The following is a 17,075-nucleotide window of genomic DNA, read 5'->3' as shown; positions in this document are numbered from 1 at the left end:
CTTGTGAGGCAGATGGTGTTAGCAAGAAAAAAATGAAAAAGTGCTAATTGAGAAATAAAATGCATAGTAACAGAACTCTTTGCTGGATTTACTTCCTGTATCCACTTTGTATTCATTATTGATTTGTACTAGTTTTAAAATGCTAGCCAGAGGAATACCTTAAATGAGAAGCAAAGTTTTCATGGTATTGATTTTACAGTCAGTCTAGTTTAAAAGAGGAATTCAAGTAATTTTGGACTTAGAAAGCAGAATGTTTTAAGTGGAAGATTCTGTAGATGACTCTTCGTTGAAAAGTTATTACAGCAGCCTGGGACATCTGCAAGGAATATTGGTTACATTTTTGGAAAAGATAGGAAGCAGAAGGAACTGATTGAATGTGGAAGAAACTATGTTCTTATGGGTACATTTCTTGTGTATGGTAAACTACTTAGGTTGAAAAAAATCACAAGTGTGGCCAATTTTTGACTTTTGGGAGGGGAGATGTAAGCATTATTTTTCTGAAACCTGAAACTTGCATGGAAATTCCTCTTTTTTTATGTTGAACAAATCTTTCACACCCGGGGAATAATATTTAATAGTAGAATGAATACATTTTACAAGAACCAAGACATTGTAGCTTGGCCATCTCAGAAACTCTGTTTCTCAGATACTTTTGCTACACGTGGCCATCCCAGAGACTGTGTTTCTCAGATCCTTTTGCTGGGATTCCATCCCCTTGCCAGAAGAGTTTGGCGGAAAGTTGCCAAGCTCCCAGTCTCTATTTAATGAGCATTATATTATATGTTGCCTGTGGTAAGGGAAGGGAACTAATTTACAGGTGAACTCTACAGGACAATATCATGTTGACTCAGTCATTTGCCGGAGACCACTTGTCAAATCTGGTGCTGAGATTTTTTAATGACAGTTTCATTTATATGAACTTAGAAAAAAATCCATTAAAATTTCAGAGCTCTTTCACTTACAGGCAAATATGACGCAAATACAAAGCTATGGAAAGAGTAGAGATGAGGCAGATGCAGATTCCTGTTCTTTTGTTGCTACATAAAGGAACATAAAGATAGGAACATCCAATGTTAGCTAAAACATAAATGTATTCAGGGTGTCGCAGACCAGGATAAAGTGATTTCTGAGTTTGAGTACCTTTTGCAAATGTCTTGCCATCTGTTCACTCCCATGTAAGCTGAGACTGTTAGGTTTCAGTACCTTGACTGCTTACAGTAGTCAAGCTGTTACAGAGAAGGCAGGGCAATCTCAGGTTTTTTTGACATCTAACCTATTAAAGGGAAATAAAATTGCCTTCACATTCTGAAACAACATCATGCTATAGCTGGATTTGTAGGATGTCTAGCTGTAGAAGACACTGTAGTTTTGTCATGAAAAAACGAAAGATACAAGCAGCTGCCACAGAGCTTGTGCTTTCATCTTCTTTCCCTAGGGTAAAACATGAAAGGCAGTGTTGGTAACTAAGGAATTTTTTGTATCACATTTTATGGACTAGTTTTTTTTAAAATGATACCTGAAATTATGTTTTGGTTTGAGATTAAAAGTTTGTGGAGTAAGGTAGTGTGGAGGAGTGTCTACTGTCTTTAATTTGCAGCCTAGGTTATACATTAGGAGTAGCAAAAAGTTTTGTATCCTCAAGGTCTTTTGAGATAATGTTTAAACTGCATCTGGTGTTAAAACACCTTTAGGATGGTGGTTCATTTGACTAAGCACATCTGAATTGTAGTGTTTGTCATGTTAAATTGACCCTACGGTATAGTTTCTAAGATAGCTCTCACAAGACTTAAAACCATCACTTAAAAAAACAAGCATTTTTTTTAAACATGTAGAAAAACATTGAAAAGTTTTTGCTGAGGGTTGCTGCAGTGGTACATATTTTGTTAGTTTTGTAACAGTAGACACAGTGATGAGATTGCTGATGGTAGGTGTAGCATGGTGGGCTTTGCTGATACTCTAGATACAGATATCCAGTTGCTTCATCCATGCCAAGTGCACATTTTAAAATGCCTAAAGAACCGACCTCTGAGCAACACAGCCATCATAATTTGGAAGACTGAAGAAGCAATAGCTTGTACTGCTGCTTTTTGGTCTTACCCACCTGTTCCCACTGCTCTTTAGTCAGAACAGCAGAGTCACCAGTTCATTTGTGAGTGTGGTTCCTCACTTCTCTGCTTCTTCAGAAGGTTCAACCACATCAGCACTTACTCTTGTCCTCTCATAGCACTTCCCACCAGTATCTGAGATTCAGCGTAAGGGACAATGCCAAGGAGACATTTTTAAACCACTAAACTTTTCTGGAGCTCTTTCATCCTCTGCATTTCTGGTCTCAGATTTGTTAGCTTTATCTGGGACCTACTTTCAGTTTGTATTTCTGTTTCTTTCTATTTATCTTACCTGTGTGAAGACTAGGTTGTCAGTTTCTAAAAGTCCTTTCCTGTCAGGAGACTGCCACTGTGTCACTGTACTTACAAGAAGGTCAGGTAGTAGTCCATTTTTGCTTTAATCTACCTACCTTTTCTTCCCTGTACATGAGGCCTCTGTAGGAGATCCTGGCTGGAGCAGAAGTTACTTTTTTTCCTTAACTGCTCATTTCAAAGATGTCTACACCTACTAAACAAAAATGTGTATTCTTGATAATGTAGGCTAGTTAAATTCTGTACTTCCACATTTGACAGAGATAATCGTAACACAGTATTTCTTTGGATGCATTTTGAACTCTGTACAAATCAGATACTTTGTCCTCTCTGGATTAAATAATTTTAGAAACTCACAAAAAAAGAGTTTCTATAGAGAGTTTTTGAAAGCAGTGAGCATTAGGGTTTTGAGGGCTTTGTATATGAGAGTCTTATTTCCAGGTCTGGAAGAGATCATGACTTCCACCAAATGTAGTTTGTTGTGACCTGATGAGAGATTCAAGAGCTGTGTTTCAGGGTGCTTGTAAAAATATGTGCGACAAATATTAGAAAGCATTATAGAATCATTGAATGGTTTGGGTTGGGGTTGGAAGGGACCTGAAACATTATGTAGTTCCAGTCTACTTGCCTGTGCTACAGCTAGCTCAGGTTGCTCAGAGCCCCATCCATCCTGGTCTTGAACGCATCCAGGGATGGGACATCCACAACTTCTGTGGGCAGCCTGTTCCAGTGCCTCACCACCCTCAAAGTAAAGAATTTCTTCCTAATATCCGATCTGTACACACCTGCTTTCAATTTAAATCCATTGCCCCTTGTTTTGTCACTATCTGCCTGTATAAAAAGTCCATCTCCCTTGCTTTTATAAGGCCCCTTAAAATACTGGAAAGCCACAGTGAGGTCTTCCTGTACCCTTCTCTTACCCATGCTCTCTCAGCGTTTCCTTATAGCTCTATCCCTCTGATCATCCTTGTGGCCTTCCTCTAGACTCGCTCCGACAGGTCTGTGTCTTTCCTGTGCTGGGCACCCCAGAGCTGGATACAGCACTCTGGGTGGGCTCTCACCAGAGCAGAGTAGAGGGGCAGAATCACCTCCCTTAACCTCCTGGCCATGTTTTTCATGCAGCCCAGGATACAGTTGGTTTTTTGGGCTGCAGGCCCACATTGCCAGATCATACCCAGCTTTTCCTCAATGCAAACCCCCAAGATCTTGTCAGGGCTGCTGTCAGTGAGCTTCCCACTCTGTACTCACGTCTGGGTTTGCCCCGACCCAGGTGCTGCATCTTGCCCTTGGACTTGTTGAAATTCATGAAGTTCTCTTGGGCCCACTTCTCAAGTTTTTCATATCCAAGTAGATAATGAATTAATAGTTGTTAAGTTTTTTATTAAGTTTCGGGATTTTATGTCATATTAAGTATTACATGATGAATAAATGTAGCTTTCTCCTAGGCGAGATTTTTCAAATGGAGGAATAAATTCAAAGTCCTCTCATCCCTCAAAACTACTGCATAAAATGGTTATGTTCCATGAGGCAGTAGAGACCATGGTGGTTCTTTTAGGTATCTTCTTAATAGGAAGAACTAAACTGGAAGGAAGCCAGGCTGTCTGTTATGAACACAACACACAGCCTGATACAGGGTAGTGAATTCTCATTGTGGCTCTACAAAGCGTTAATGAAGTTCTAATTTAAAAAGCAAACAGAAAATCTCTACATTGCACCATGGGGACCCAACACATTTTATCACATTGTATTGTGACTAATATTAATATTGTTAATTAACAAGCTTTCTTGAGATCTAGGAATATTATGGCAACAAGTTTCTATTTTTTTTTCAAGGCTGCCTAATGTTTCTCAGTACCTCCAAACAGAGGAGCAGTGAAATGAAATAATCTAAATTATCTACTCGTTTAGAAGATCAAAAAAGGAAGTGTATTTTGCCAATAATTAAAATAAGTACATCTCAATTTAACCCTTTTTTTTTTTTTTTTTACTTTAAAATTGGGACACAGAAACTTGCCATACTGAAGGATAGAAAGCATAACTGGATCTTCCTAAGAATGGCCAATATTTATTTTTAGAGGAGAATGAAGCTTAGGCCACTTTACTTCTCAGTAAGAGATCCCACGCAGGGGTTTAATGGGATTTAACTAATGCACTTTGAATTCATACCATTAATTAATTTTTCCTCACTTTCCCTCATAACTCCGCATAGACAGGATCTAAGTGACTACATATTCCTTTGCCTGTGTAAATCCAGTCACTTGACGGTATCTAGGTATTTTTCCAGTGCTGTAGTTTCACACAGGACTTTCTGCTTGTGCTCCAGCACCTAGTTACTTAAAAATACTAAATGGAGTGGCAAAATCTAAGCATACAGAAAGTAGGTGCTATCTTCCTTTTTCTCCTTGGATGGCACCTAGGAGTGGCTCTGCTAATTTGATGTTTGATACCATGATTTGTCTTAGTTTTTAGTGAGGCTGCTAGCTTCTTGTTGTCTTTGTAGTTTATAAAATAAATTATTTTTTAAAAAGGCAAAAAAAGCTTGGGGTTTCACCGTTATAGTATGTGTTAAGTGGTTTGAGTTAATATATTTACAAAAATCTGTTGTTTAAAAAAGTTTAGCTCCTTGCCACAACTCTTTCCTCCTCATGTTTTTGATACTGGAATAACTCTTTTCTGAAGTGGTACTACAGAGGAGGCGCAGAGGCTGTTCTTTGTTAAATGTTATATCAATCTAACCTGCAATCTCATATAATGAAATGGTGTAATCATCGTTTTCATTGCTGTGTGGTGTCAGTAGGGTGCTCTTTAACTGTCTGTTTTCATTACTGAAATTTGCCTTTCTCTAAGTACAGCCTTAATCAGATTTTCTCAGTTGATGAAACATGGACAGTACTTTATCTCTCCTGATCTCTTCCTGTGGTTCATGGAAACTTGGTGCAACTTGGTATGAAAGAAGATTTTTTTGTTAAGGCTGTTTAGGACTGTTCAGTATCAGGCAGAGCCTGTGTTCTGTGGGCCTTCTGCATATGCCTTCTGTGTGTGCCGATCTGGTTCACATGGTTTGTCTTTACAGGCTAAATAAAATTGTTGATTTTGTGATAACAGCTTAGTGGTTTGTTGATGGAATATAACAGCAACTATGTGTGTATTAAAACTATGCTCTGAGGAGATCACAAATGTTAAATAATCTTTTTATGACTTACCAAGGTTTCACCATCAGGTTTTCACCTACACCTTTTTTGAAGATATTTTTTAGAGCAAAAATTGATGAAACTGTTCCAGTTATCTTTGTGTATGTGTAAACTAGTATCTGTGGTTTTGAAGAAAAATCATCTAAAAAGCAACCTTGTTTAGGCTGACTTCTCTTTTGTAGTTTGGTTACTGAATTGTTCACCTACATTTGCATAAGTCCAGAAACAACAAACTCTTATCAGAGCACTGGATATACAGAGCCTTTTTTGGTCCGTTTTTAAAGGTTGGGTTTTCCATGTTCTTTTGGCAAGGTTTAATCACAAATAATTTTTGCATATTTGACATTTTTGCTGCTTCTCCTTTTGCAGGTCCAATGATGCACCAGCAGCCTCCCTCCCAGCAATACAACATGCCACAGGCAGGTAGCCAGCATTACCAGGGGCAGCAGCCACCGATGGGAATGATGGGCCAAGTTAACCAAGGAAATCACATGATGGGGCAGAGACAGATTCCTCCATACAGGCCACCACAGCAAGGTAGGAATTCACTTCAGTATTTTTACACTGATTTTAAATAACCATGTTTAAAACCATTTTACATCACTTTCTTGCTTACACCAAATTTCTATCAAGTAATTTGGTGTGACAGGCTTTGTTTGTACACTCTTTTTGTTATCCTTTTTAAGGGTGGTTCTTGCAGCAAGAGATTACTGCTGTCACCATGAAATGTGAAGACAAGTTTGTTTTCTTTTTCCTTTGGTTCTTTCTGAGATTATGCATTCTGAAATTATGCATCTCAGATATGCTGATGCAGAATTCTGTTTTGATATTTAAATGATAGGTACAGAAAAGGAACAGAGTACCTACTTGGTTCTGAATTCATTCAATTACAAACAAAGGAACGAAGTTCCACAATATTGAGTCTCTTTTTTCTTTTTAGTCCTTTTCAACAAGGAATGATTTCATTTTTAACACCTTTAACACCTTGGTCTGTTATACACATATTCCTAAAATAAGCTCAAAACTTAAGTTTGATGTATATAGTCTCAGTCTAGTGCAGCCAAACAACTGTGTATTTGTATACGTAGATAGATACATTTACTTATTTTTTTAACTAAACCAGATTACATATGTTGTCTGTAATGCAACAGTATGGGTGGGGAATACATTTGAGAAATATTTCTCATACTAAATTCAGAAATTAGCAGGCTTTATAATAGAGAAAACAAGTTATTTACGTATTGACTGGTTGTGGTTTTTCAGGCCCACCACAGCAGTACTCAGGCCAGGAAGACTATTATGGGGACCAATACAGTCATGGTGGACAAGGTCCTCCAGAAGGCATGAACCAGCAATATTACCCTGATGGTAATCTCTCATAAATGTTAACTTTCCCATTTTCTATACCTGCCCAATACTAATGTAGTCATATGCCCAAAATTAGGGGATGAGGCAAGAATAGTAATTGGATATCATACCTCACATTTACAAAACCTTCCAAATTCAGAATTGTTACTACAGTTTAAGTTACTATGACAAATTTACAACTTAAAGCATGTAATTTGTATTATTCCCATTTGAAACTCTTAACAGTTTTAGTATTCCAAAATGAATGGAAATAATTGGTTTCTCTAAAAGAATGGAGAGTTCCTTAGCATATCTAGTATAATTGAGATGAATTTAAACAGTCATAACTTTATTATCAATAAGAGAGGGGGCGATATCCTTTTATTAAAAATTTTACTGAACTGAAAAAACTTGCTAAAAGGATGTGGTTTTTTTCTGTAAAGACTCTATTTTTTTAAACTTAGTGTTTAGTTTTCATGTAAGTCGCACAAATGTGTTATTGCTGACATGGTATGGGCTTTCAGTTTAACATTTATATAGGAATAAAATGGTCCCTGCCCTGAGGATATTGGAAATGTGAATCCTCTTTAGATGTCCCCTCAGTGCTTTCAAGACAAGACTGAAACTTTGAATTTCATAAATTTATCCTCCTGCCTCTTGGAATATGGAGTGCTGAAGGCTATTGAATTGTCTTATAAGTTAGAGAAGTTGAAATTAACTTGTTTTCAGGCTGAGCAGAGACTGGGAGACCAAAGATGCTGACTCCTGACTACTGTGATAACCATGTGTGCAACTTAATGGTATCTTATGAAGTTCAAGAAATGGGGTAGATGTTAATGTTTGAAAAAATGTATACCAAGCAAAGCTGTGTAATTGCCAAAGCAACTACTCATTGCAAATAAAGGGATACCAGTCAGTTGTTTGAATTTAATTTCTATTAAATTGATTTTAAGATACATCAAGCCACATCTGTATAAGCTTACATGTGTTAATTTCTGGAGATGTATGTGCAGAGTTATTTTACAAGTTGCATTAACTGGTAATTATTCAGCTTTCATTTTGGAACATTTATGTACACACATGAACACTAAACTGTTACAGGCAATTTACTCTAGTAAGGGCAGTTTGATGTTACCATCAACAGCTCTCTGGCAGCACAGATTACTTCTAAGATCTATTCCTTGTAAAGAGTCATCTTTATCATTACCTCATTATTACTCTTATGTAGAATACAAAGAGCATATGTTTTAAGGCTTGTTTTAATGGTTATGTATGTATGTAAGATTCAGTCAATGATGTATTGTACAGTTGCAGACCTGATAACAAAATCACTGAGTTTTAGAACTGTTTCCTCCTTTCCTTACTTTTATTTAAAAATTTTATTCCAAATTTCTATGATTTAATTTTGAACGTAAACAAAATTTTGGCACGTATTCTTGACCAAGTTAGCAACCAGATATATTTTGATCATCTGTAAGACAAAATATACGTGTACTAAAACCAACAACAGGTGGGGTGCTTACTGCATATATTGGTTTCTTAATCCGAGATGCCTGTAGTCTCTGAATAGAAAGGTTTGTTTATAATGAATCTGCTCAGGACTGGAATGTAAGAGGAAAAGTTTTCTTAAGACCTTACATAGGAATTCTGTTTGTAGGGAAAACCTTGAGAGTGTTATATTTCTGTCATTTAAAAACAGAATTTAATGTAGATGATGGTTCATAACTTCATTGAACTTTATTTGTTATATTTCACACTGCTTTTAGCATATGCTTTTGAATTGGAGATCAGCAGAACAGGTGTTAGACAAAGTATGATAATTGCTTTCTTTGTTCATTCTAATTTAATTCAGGTTATTTACATGTGAAAGGCCTAAATGCTTTCATTTTTTTTTGAGTGAAAGATGAAGTACTTCCCCCCCCCCACTCCCCCAACAAGGATTATCAGAAGGTTAAGACCATCCCTTGCTGTGATGTTTCTAGAACTACTGCATTAAGCCTTTTTTTTCCCCTGTCACATGTTAATTCAATATGAAAGGAAATCATATTAATAAGTCTTTGGCTAATACAATTGAAAATTCTTTTTCATGTATATCCAGTTGAAATTTTTTTTTCATTTTTCTGAGAAATGAAATATTTTTAGGGTTTTCACTCAGAGGCCATTAACGTTTCTTCCTGTCTCTTGTCGAATTGATGTAGGTCATAATGATTACGGTTATCAGCAACCGTCGTATCCTGAACAAGGCTACGATAGGCCTTATGAGGATTCCTCACAACATTACTACGAAGGAGGTATCTATATACCTTCACACACATACGCACAGACATTCCCTTTCCTCCCCCACCCTCAACGGGAATAGAAATTCTTGCACAACACAACTTATACCCATGCAAAGCTCTTGTAGAATACTAGTTGCTGGCTGTCTTGGAAATGGCAGGGAACTTGAAACCTTCAGAATAATTTCTTGCAAACACCTAAAATATATAACCACAACTTGCCATTCTAACAACAGTAAAATGACTAAAACACTCTAGAGATTTTTTTTTTTACGTCAATGGAAATTTTTATTTAAACGTAAATTTGTTGGTTCAGTTGTATATCTTTTTGTGTGTGTATATATATTTTGTATAATTATAGTGCCGTTAGGAAACAGCTTGCTGATCTTGTGTAGCTAGTCTGTGCTCTTGTAGCTGTCCTTAATTTTGTCTTTTTTTTTTTATTTTATTTAGCATAGTCATGATCTTATGACTGTGATGTTCCAGTAAATGTAATGCTCGTTTGGCAGAGATGCTGAAAATGCTGCAGTTCAACTTTGCAAAATTGGCTTTAACTGCAGTTTGTTTGGCCGAGTTCCTTCTGTTTGGTTTGAGTTTTCTTTGTTTTGTTCAGTTTTTGAAATCAAGATTGCATTTTCATTTTGTTCTTGTGTTGTTGGCTGTGCATCTTAGAAGGAAAAGAAAATAAAATAGGTGTCTTTATGAGTTTCTGCTTTCTTGCAATGATCTTACAGGAAACTCGCAATACGGTCAGCAGCAAGATGCATATCAAGGACCACCCCAACAGCAGGGTTATCCACCACAACAGCAGCAATATCCCGGCCAACAAGGCTATCCAGGACAACAGCAGGGTTATGGTAAGAGCCTGAGGACACAGACAGCTGTCGCAGAAAGGACTAAGAGAGACAGACCCTTGTTGTGTGTTATTCCATCCCTGTTTGACTGTGTCCAGAGGCCAGGCCTGCATAGAACAGCTCTGTGCCTGCAATTTCACTGGACCAAAACAAGAAAATGTGGAGGGTGGCATCTTTTGGGTATTAGATCTGTTGGCAGTCTAGGAGAGTGTGGTAGCACAGAAAACCAAGGGTGACTAAACAGCCTTATAATGGGTGTCTGTAATTTAGAAGGACCCAGAAAGATTCTGCTCTTTTCTGTTTTCTGTAGGTGAATGCACTCACAAAGATGGCAACCCCGTTCACCTCTTGATTTGCCAATTAAGACAGTCTTTTAAAAACTAGTTTAAAACTTCATTCAACATATATGAATCATTCTTTTCAAATTCTTGTGCTGATCAGTAGAGAAATGACTGTAAGCATTGACAATGCAGCTTTAAAGAGACTGTGCCTTACAAATTTGCGCTAGTAGTCCAAACCTTCTGACACACAGCAGGAATGAGAAATGAGAATGAGAAATCCTCTGCCACAAGTCCCTGGATTCAAGGAAAACCTCCCAAAAAGGAAACTTAAAGTAGTAGTATGTAATTTTTGTGCATTAATTCTAAAAAACTTTGTGTCAGAAGAGCATACTGAAATGACTGCTCTTTAAGTTCTACCTGCTTGCATACTGTAAAGCCATACATATTTATCACAGAAGAAGGAAGCTCTGAAATTCCATGTATTCTAGCTTTTAGCTTTTTTGCAGGCTTAAATGCTAAAGCTTTCAGCATTGTGTGTATGTGAGGAAATGCATGGGTAATTTTCCGTGTAGATAAATGCCAGATTCACATGAAATCCAGTTATGTTGAGACAGAGTTAAGTTTTAAGAGGATCCACTGACATTTACCAAGTGTTCTACTTCTGGAGGTTATGGATGAATTGATAGTTCTAAGGTAATACTTGTACCTACATTCTACTAAACATAATATAGGAACAGACTGAAGATCAGAGTGGAGGTCCATGTTGATCGCTTCTCTGAACTTTGTAAGTAAAGAAATAAAATCTGATTTATTCTGAAAGTTTAGGTTAAGAAATACAAGAAGAAGAGGGATTAGGAAATCTTTTGGAGCCACTTACCCAACATAATTCGTAAAACAGAATAACATACTTTTCAATTTCTGGTTTCTAACAGAAATTGTTATTGAAGTTCCATTTTTTTCTTTGAAATGTCAGTGAATATATAGAATTCAGCAATAAAGAATTACCATGAATAAATAAACCCGTGTTCATTTGTCAGATGAACACAGCACTTCTAAGATGTCGTATTCTTGCTCAATTTAATACTTAATTGCTTTCTAATCTGCAAAAATAAATCAATCTCTCAGTCATTACTATCAATCTTTAAGGTTTTGTTTTCACTGTGGAAGACTGAAACTGCATAGTTCAAGGGAATTTGAGGCCTGAGGAGAATGGTAATAGCTTATAGAGCTTTTCTTCTCCAGGTCATCTTTTTCACTGTCTTACAGATCAAGCATTACTGAAGGAGTTACCAGCTGATGTCATCTTAATGTCCAATGCCTGTAGCTAAAAGTAGCTCTCTGTAGCACTGAATCACAGTTGCTAAAACACATCTGTTTCTTCTGAGGGGAGGGAAAAAAAGGGTTGGTTTGTTTTAAAGAAAGCACTTCTGAAGAGCTGCAAATCTTCAGCTCTGAAAAACAGAGACCCCGTTTTTAAGCGGTGGTCCACTGCAAAGGATTCCTAGGGAGTGCCACTGCAATACAGAGTACTCCATCTCTCCCAGTGCTGGGGGGGATGAGGATAATTTTGTTTGGAACATGGCTGCACTGCCTGATGGCGGTAACGTGCAGCTTCCAGTGGGAGACAAGTCAAGTCCCTGTGAATAGTAACAGAGAGTTGTACTTGAAAAAGAATGACTTCTTTAATAGACGAAAAAAGACTGGAGTCAAAGTTCTGGGGTTTTTCCTAGCCATTTTCTGGAAAGTTAATATTACCAGAGGAGTATGGAATAGAGGGTGCTTTTTTCCATCTCACAATAGTTTTTACTGCTTGTCACATCTCAAATTTTTTACATGTGTAACTTGCTTGCCTGACACCCCATCCATGATTGCCTGCTGTGGTGTGAGACTTCACTTTCTGGCAGCACAGTACTGCTGGTCTCTTCAAAAGGTCCAAATGTTAAACATAGCTGATCATCTGCTGCTCCTGGCATTAGAAAATTCTGGAACTGAAGGAGCATACGTCAGGAGACTGCCTTCCTAAATCCTGGAAAGGGCTCATGTTTATAGTTTCTTGCCTTGTTCTTCTCTGTCCTGTGTATGTGAAACTACATGCATTGATATAAAATAATGAATATATAAATAAAAGTAAATGTTCCTGTGGTTGGAGCACAGGCCCTGCTTTCCAGGGGGACAGGGGGGCTGCTCAAAACACCTAATTGCACAGTAGTAATATTTAACCCTGGTTAGCTGTAAAAATCAGTGCTTTTACTCTTCTCTTCTTTCCAACATCTTAAGCAGTCTTCTTTTTTCTTTTTTTTTTCATTTAACGATCCCCAGGCCCCTCTCAGAGTGGTCCAGGGCCTCAGTATCCCAATTACCCACAAGGACAAGGACAGCAGTATGGGGGATACAGACCCACACAGCCTGGGCCACCACAGCCACCACAGCAGAGGCCTTATGGATATGACCAGGTATTCTTTTGTTTGATGAGAAAGTTGTGATTCTTATACACTCAGTTGATAACCTTAGACTCTGGACATTTAAACTAAGGAATTTGAGGACATGGTCTTTCAGGTATGTACATACAATTCTCATGGAGTTCATTTCTTGGTGAGTTACCAAGAATCATTTGTAAGGAATTGTGGTAAGTCACTCTCCGAGTTTGCTGAGTTTTAATGCAATTTGGCAAAGTGAGGGCTTCCCAGCAGTATTTTTGGACCTTAAAAATTAAGGTGATGTGTTTCATAGCCTGATGGTGAATGACTAATATGAAAGATGAGGCCTCTAAATCTCATGGTGAATCATTTTTCATTACTGGTTTGCAATAGAAATGGTTGAATTTATTTTCCACAGACACAAATCCTAATCCTAATCTTTCTCTTCAGTTGCAAAAGCACCTCAGGCGTGCAGCTGAAGTCCTTCAGCTGCAGAGTTTATGGGGAGACATGAAACCAGGTTTTGCAGTATAAGGGGGCAGTGAACATAAGAAAGAAGTGACCTGAAAATCAACTGCTTCATTCTTATCAGTGCTAAGACGAGTTTAAAACAAACAATTACCACCAAAACTTGAGGCCGGAGTTGTAGTGAAGCGCTCTTGTAAAAACAGATGTCTTAGAATTAAAGGATGAAACAGGTTTTTTTCCTTTAAAAGATACTAACATATAAAAATCCAAACTTTCCACTATGAATCATTCAGAAATGTCATTAAAATGTACACAGTTACTTTCCTTGGTATAAACAACATAAAGATTAACTAAATGATGAAGTTCTGATGTCTAAAAAAAATGCTGATATGTCAGTAGAAGGTAGGTAGAACTTTCAATAAAAACTTTTCTGAAGAGGTGAGAATTGCCCACGATTTTAAAGAACAGTTGGCTTTCTTTCTGCAGAAATCAGAAAAGACAAGGAAGAAGGAACAAACTCTTTCAGTATGGTAGTTCAGAGATGCAGTTTCTTTTAATTATTTAACAGATAAACCAAATGTTTATGCACTGACCCAGTAGCTTCCTCTGAAAACAATAACCTACAGGAAAATTTTTTCCTGTGGCTAGTATAGGGTCAAGGAAACTTAGTCACAGTTTGCCGGGTTTTTTCCAGCTTTCCTTTCAGTAGAAGTGGATAGCCCTCTTTGTTGATAGGCTGTGCTCCTCCAGTTTGTGCAGTCTTAAGTTCCACTGGGAAACTTGATTATAGAAGAACTCTCATATTGGCCATTCCCATAGGTGTTGCGCTGCTTAAATTCTCATCTGGCAGCTGTTCATGACTGATTGTTGTATTATAATGGTACATAACTGACATTGCAGCATCAAACTCAAATGTAAAATCCTGCCTTGTTGTGGTGGTACTTAACATGGAGTGGTGGCAGGATCACAGTTTGGAGCATGTTCACTTCCTAGCACAGTCCTTCTTTCTGCAAGCTTTGAACCCCATGGTGAAGGATCATGGCAAGCTTGTAGCATTGATGCTTTCACCTCTGCCCACCTCTGCAGTGCATGACATTCTGTTAAAAGAAATAGAGAATATCAATAAGGGTGGTAATTCTGTGTATCAGATCTATGGAATAATTGCTTCCCGTAGGATATGCGGACTAGTTCTTCGTGTTCACTGGGATGTGCCTTGGTTTTGAAATACATGTGCCATTATTCTGTAATGCTTGGTAGATTAATAATTTTAGGTATCTCTGTGTCATGGTTAGTTTCCTAAATTACTTTGAATTTAGGTGACCTTGACTTTTTGAAATAATTTTCAAAGTTTAAGTGGGAAGTAATCCCCATCTTTTATTTTTTGATGATGTTCTGCTAATTTCACAGCAGTCTATTGAATTTAAAGGTATACTCTTTTGATCAAATTAGGTTCCTGGCCCTAAATTCATGTCATTGGTCTTACTTCTACATTAAAACATAAAGTGTTTTTAGTGAGATGAAACTACACCAGTTCCTCATATCAGTGTATCATTTACTTTTATTTGTTTCCACCTTTTAACATACAGTTTTATTTGGATGGTCTTCCAATTACAGCTTTTAATACTGGAAAATATGTCTTGTGGTCTGATTATGTATTTTGAATTTTTTTTTTTAGGGTCAATATGGAAATTATCAACAGTGAAAAAATACTCACATTCCGGTAGGCAAAATCTGTTAGCAGCCATATTGTCTCCTCAGCACTGTGGACATCTTCCCGAGATGAGAACCTCCCATTCCATCTAGATTTTGGAAAAATCTTGAGGCTGTTTCACGGTATACAGTCTTCATGGGTTAATTGTTAAAGACTGTAGATTCTCAGAAACTAGTTTCACATCTCTACTCTAGATGGCAATATTGGACAGAAAATCTGTGACATAACAATTTGCAGTGAGTTGAGAATTGTATGTCAAATAGACTGTTACAGACTGAGAGGTGCAAACAGCTTTGTATGTTTATGAAGGTTATGGGAATTTAATATTTTTTCCACAGATTTTTTTTGTAGGGGAAAAGGGGAAATGCACACTTTTTAACAGCAGCAATATTTTGTATATTATGTTTTTCATGTGGTGAATATGCAAGACAGTACACTACTTGCTGGGCAGGATAACAAATCTACTGTTAAAAATGGGTTAGAGGCATGGTAAGTGCTTGATTGTATTAGTCTCGAAATGGTGTACAGTAAAGATAACAGTGAAAAAGATGGAGAGCATTCTATGTCACTGATGGGTTCATGTACAAAGATTGAGAATCCCAGTTATCTAAATGGGAACATAATTAAGGACAGTGTAATATAGTCTTGTGCAAAGATGAATTTTTTAAGCTTTCCAATTTTTCTGAGTGAAGCGGTTTTGTAAAAATTGTTTCTAACATAGTTTGACAATTTTCTGCAACATTTTTTGGGTAACAAGATAAACCTTTGGGTTTTATTTCTCAAGTGTTTTTGTCAGAGCTTTGCAAAAGCAAGCTGTAATCCTTCTTAATAATTGCAATAACAAAGAAAATGACAAGTGTTAATTTTACTTGGCTTGAATATGCAATGAACTTGAAAAAGAATATGGAGAACAGGACTGTATTGTATAAGTGTATTTTAACCTTTAGTTGAATAATTTGTATGTATCAAAATAGCCTAGAGGACTTTGTAAAACCTATCTAAACTTTTGTCGTGGTTTAGGAATGGTATTCCCCAATTTTAGTCTTCCCACTGACACGCTCCGAACCACGCGCTGCTCGCTTGCTCCCCACTCTCCTTCCCCTTCCCTTGTGGCAGGCTGGAGAGGAGAATTGGAGGCACAAAAGGTAGAGATCATGGCTTGGGAGAAAATTTACTGGAAGCAGCAATGAAATTGGAAAATGAAAGTAACAGCAGCAATGCCAGTGCCAGAGGGTGCAAGGAAGAGGCGAAGGATTCACATGCAGTTGATTGCTCACCATGCAGAGCCCGTTTCCACCCGAGGATACACAGCCTGGAAGGGTCCCTGGAAGAGAAGGTGTCCCCTCCTGGCTACTGCAGAAATTAACCCCATCCTGGCCAGAACCAGGAGAGCTTTCCTGACTGGGAGTTAGTAACTTTAGAAAGGGGGCATTTTTGTTTGCGTCCATCTTTGTTACTGTTTTACGTGAGACCAGGGGGATGCTTTGTAACATCAAGTATAAAATCTGTTGGTGAGGCAAATGCCAAATTTTGTTTTGAACTGCATTAATGCATACAGCGTTGCATGTGGGAGAGTGAGAAGGCAGCACCTTGATCAATAACAATAGTACACAAAAAAAATTGGTTTTGAAACTGAAGCCCTGCAACTGTGTATCAGATAAAGAAATGGATATTGTTTCTGCAGAAATATATGCATTCAAGAATCCCTGGCAATTTTTATGAATGGTAAAACTTAAAATTAACCAAGGAGTAAATAATATTTTGGTTCTTTCAGTTGGCAGTCAGTGTTCAGGGGGAAGAAGAAAAGCTGATGTCCATAGCATATATGACATTATACATGAAAGACAAGATCTTCAATCTGTGCATTCTTTTTAAAGGGAAAACAGTTTTCTTAAAGTCAATAGAAACTACACATCAAGGTTTGAACAGATAAGGCATAAGGAACATTATTATGAATTAAAAGCTTGTAGGTTCTGTGCCAATTTTCCACCACTGTGTACTTCATTGCTATTTAAAACTGTACTCCATCAATTCTAACGGAAGAATAAATTATTTGTGATTTTAATTTTCTCATTTGTTTCTTTAAATTAGATCCCTATCACTCTGATGTCTC

At 37.4% G+C, this 17,075-nt stretch overlaps 1 protein-coding gene across 4 annotated transcripts in view; it reads left to right on the top strand.

The window, feature by feature from the left end:
- The window catches only part of SS18 (SS18 subunit of BAF chromatin remodeling complex), a 49,697-nt gene extending 32,670 nt beyond the window's left edge, over window positions 1-17,027 (top strand). The window contains exons 6-11 of one of the 4 annotated variants that reach the window (XM_032124020.1): window positions 5,978-6,145; window positions 6,872-6,976; window positions 9,154-9,246; window positions 9,966-10,088; window positions 12,686-12,819; window positions 14,927-17,027. In XM_032124020.1, coding sequence (XP_031979911.1) covers window positions 5,978-6,145; window positions 6,872-6,976; window positions 9,154-9,246; window positions 9,966-10,088; window positions 12,686-12,819; window positions 14,927-14,953 — 650 coding nt within the window. In that variant the 3' untranslated portion in view covers window positions 14,954-17,027. The remainder of the gene's footprint in view (window positions 1-5,977; window positions 6,146-6,871; window positions 6,977-9,153; window positions 9,247-9,965; window positions 10,089-12,685; window positions 12,820-14,926) is intronic. The other 3 variants (XM_032124029.1, XM_032124038.1, XM_032124046.1) reach the window with 3 other exon arrangements.
- Window positions 17,028-17,075: the final 48 nt, after the last annotated feature.

Source organism: Corvus moneduloides, chromosome 1 (genome assembly GCF_009650955.1).
Source record: "Corvus moneduloides isolate bCorMon1 chromosome 1, bCorMon1.pri, whole genome shotgun sequence".
NCBI classification, from domain to species: Eukaryota; Metazoa; Chordata; class Aves; order Passeriformes; family Corvidae; genus Corvus; species Corvus moneduloides.
Note: the sequence above shows the minus strand (reverse complement) of the source record. Positions and strands in the feature narration are given on the sequence as shown.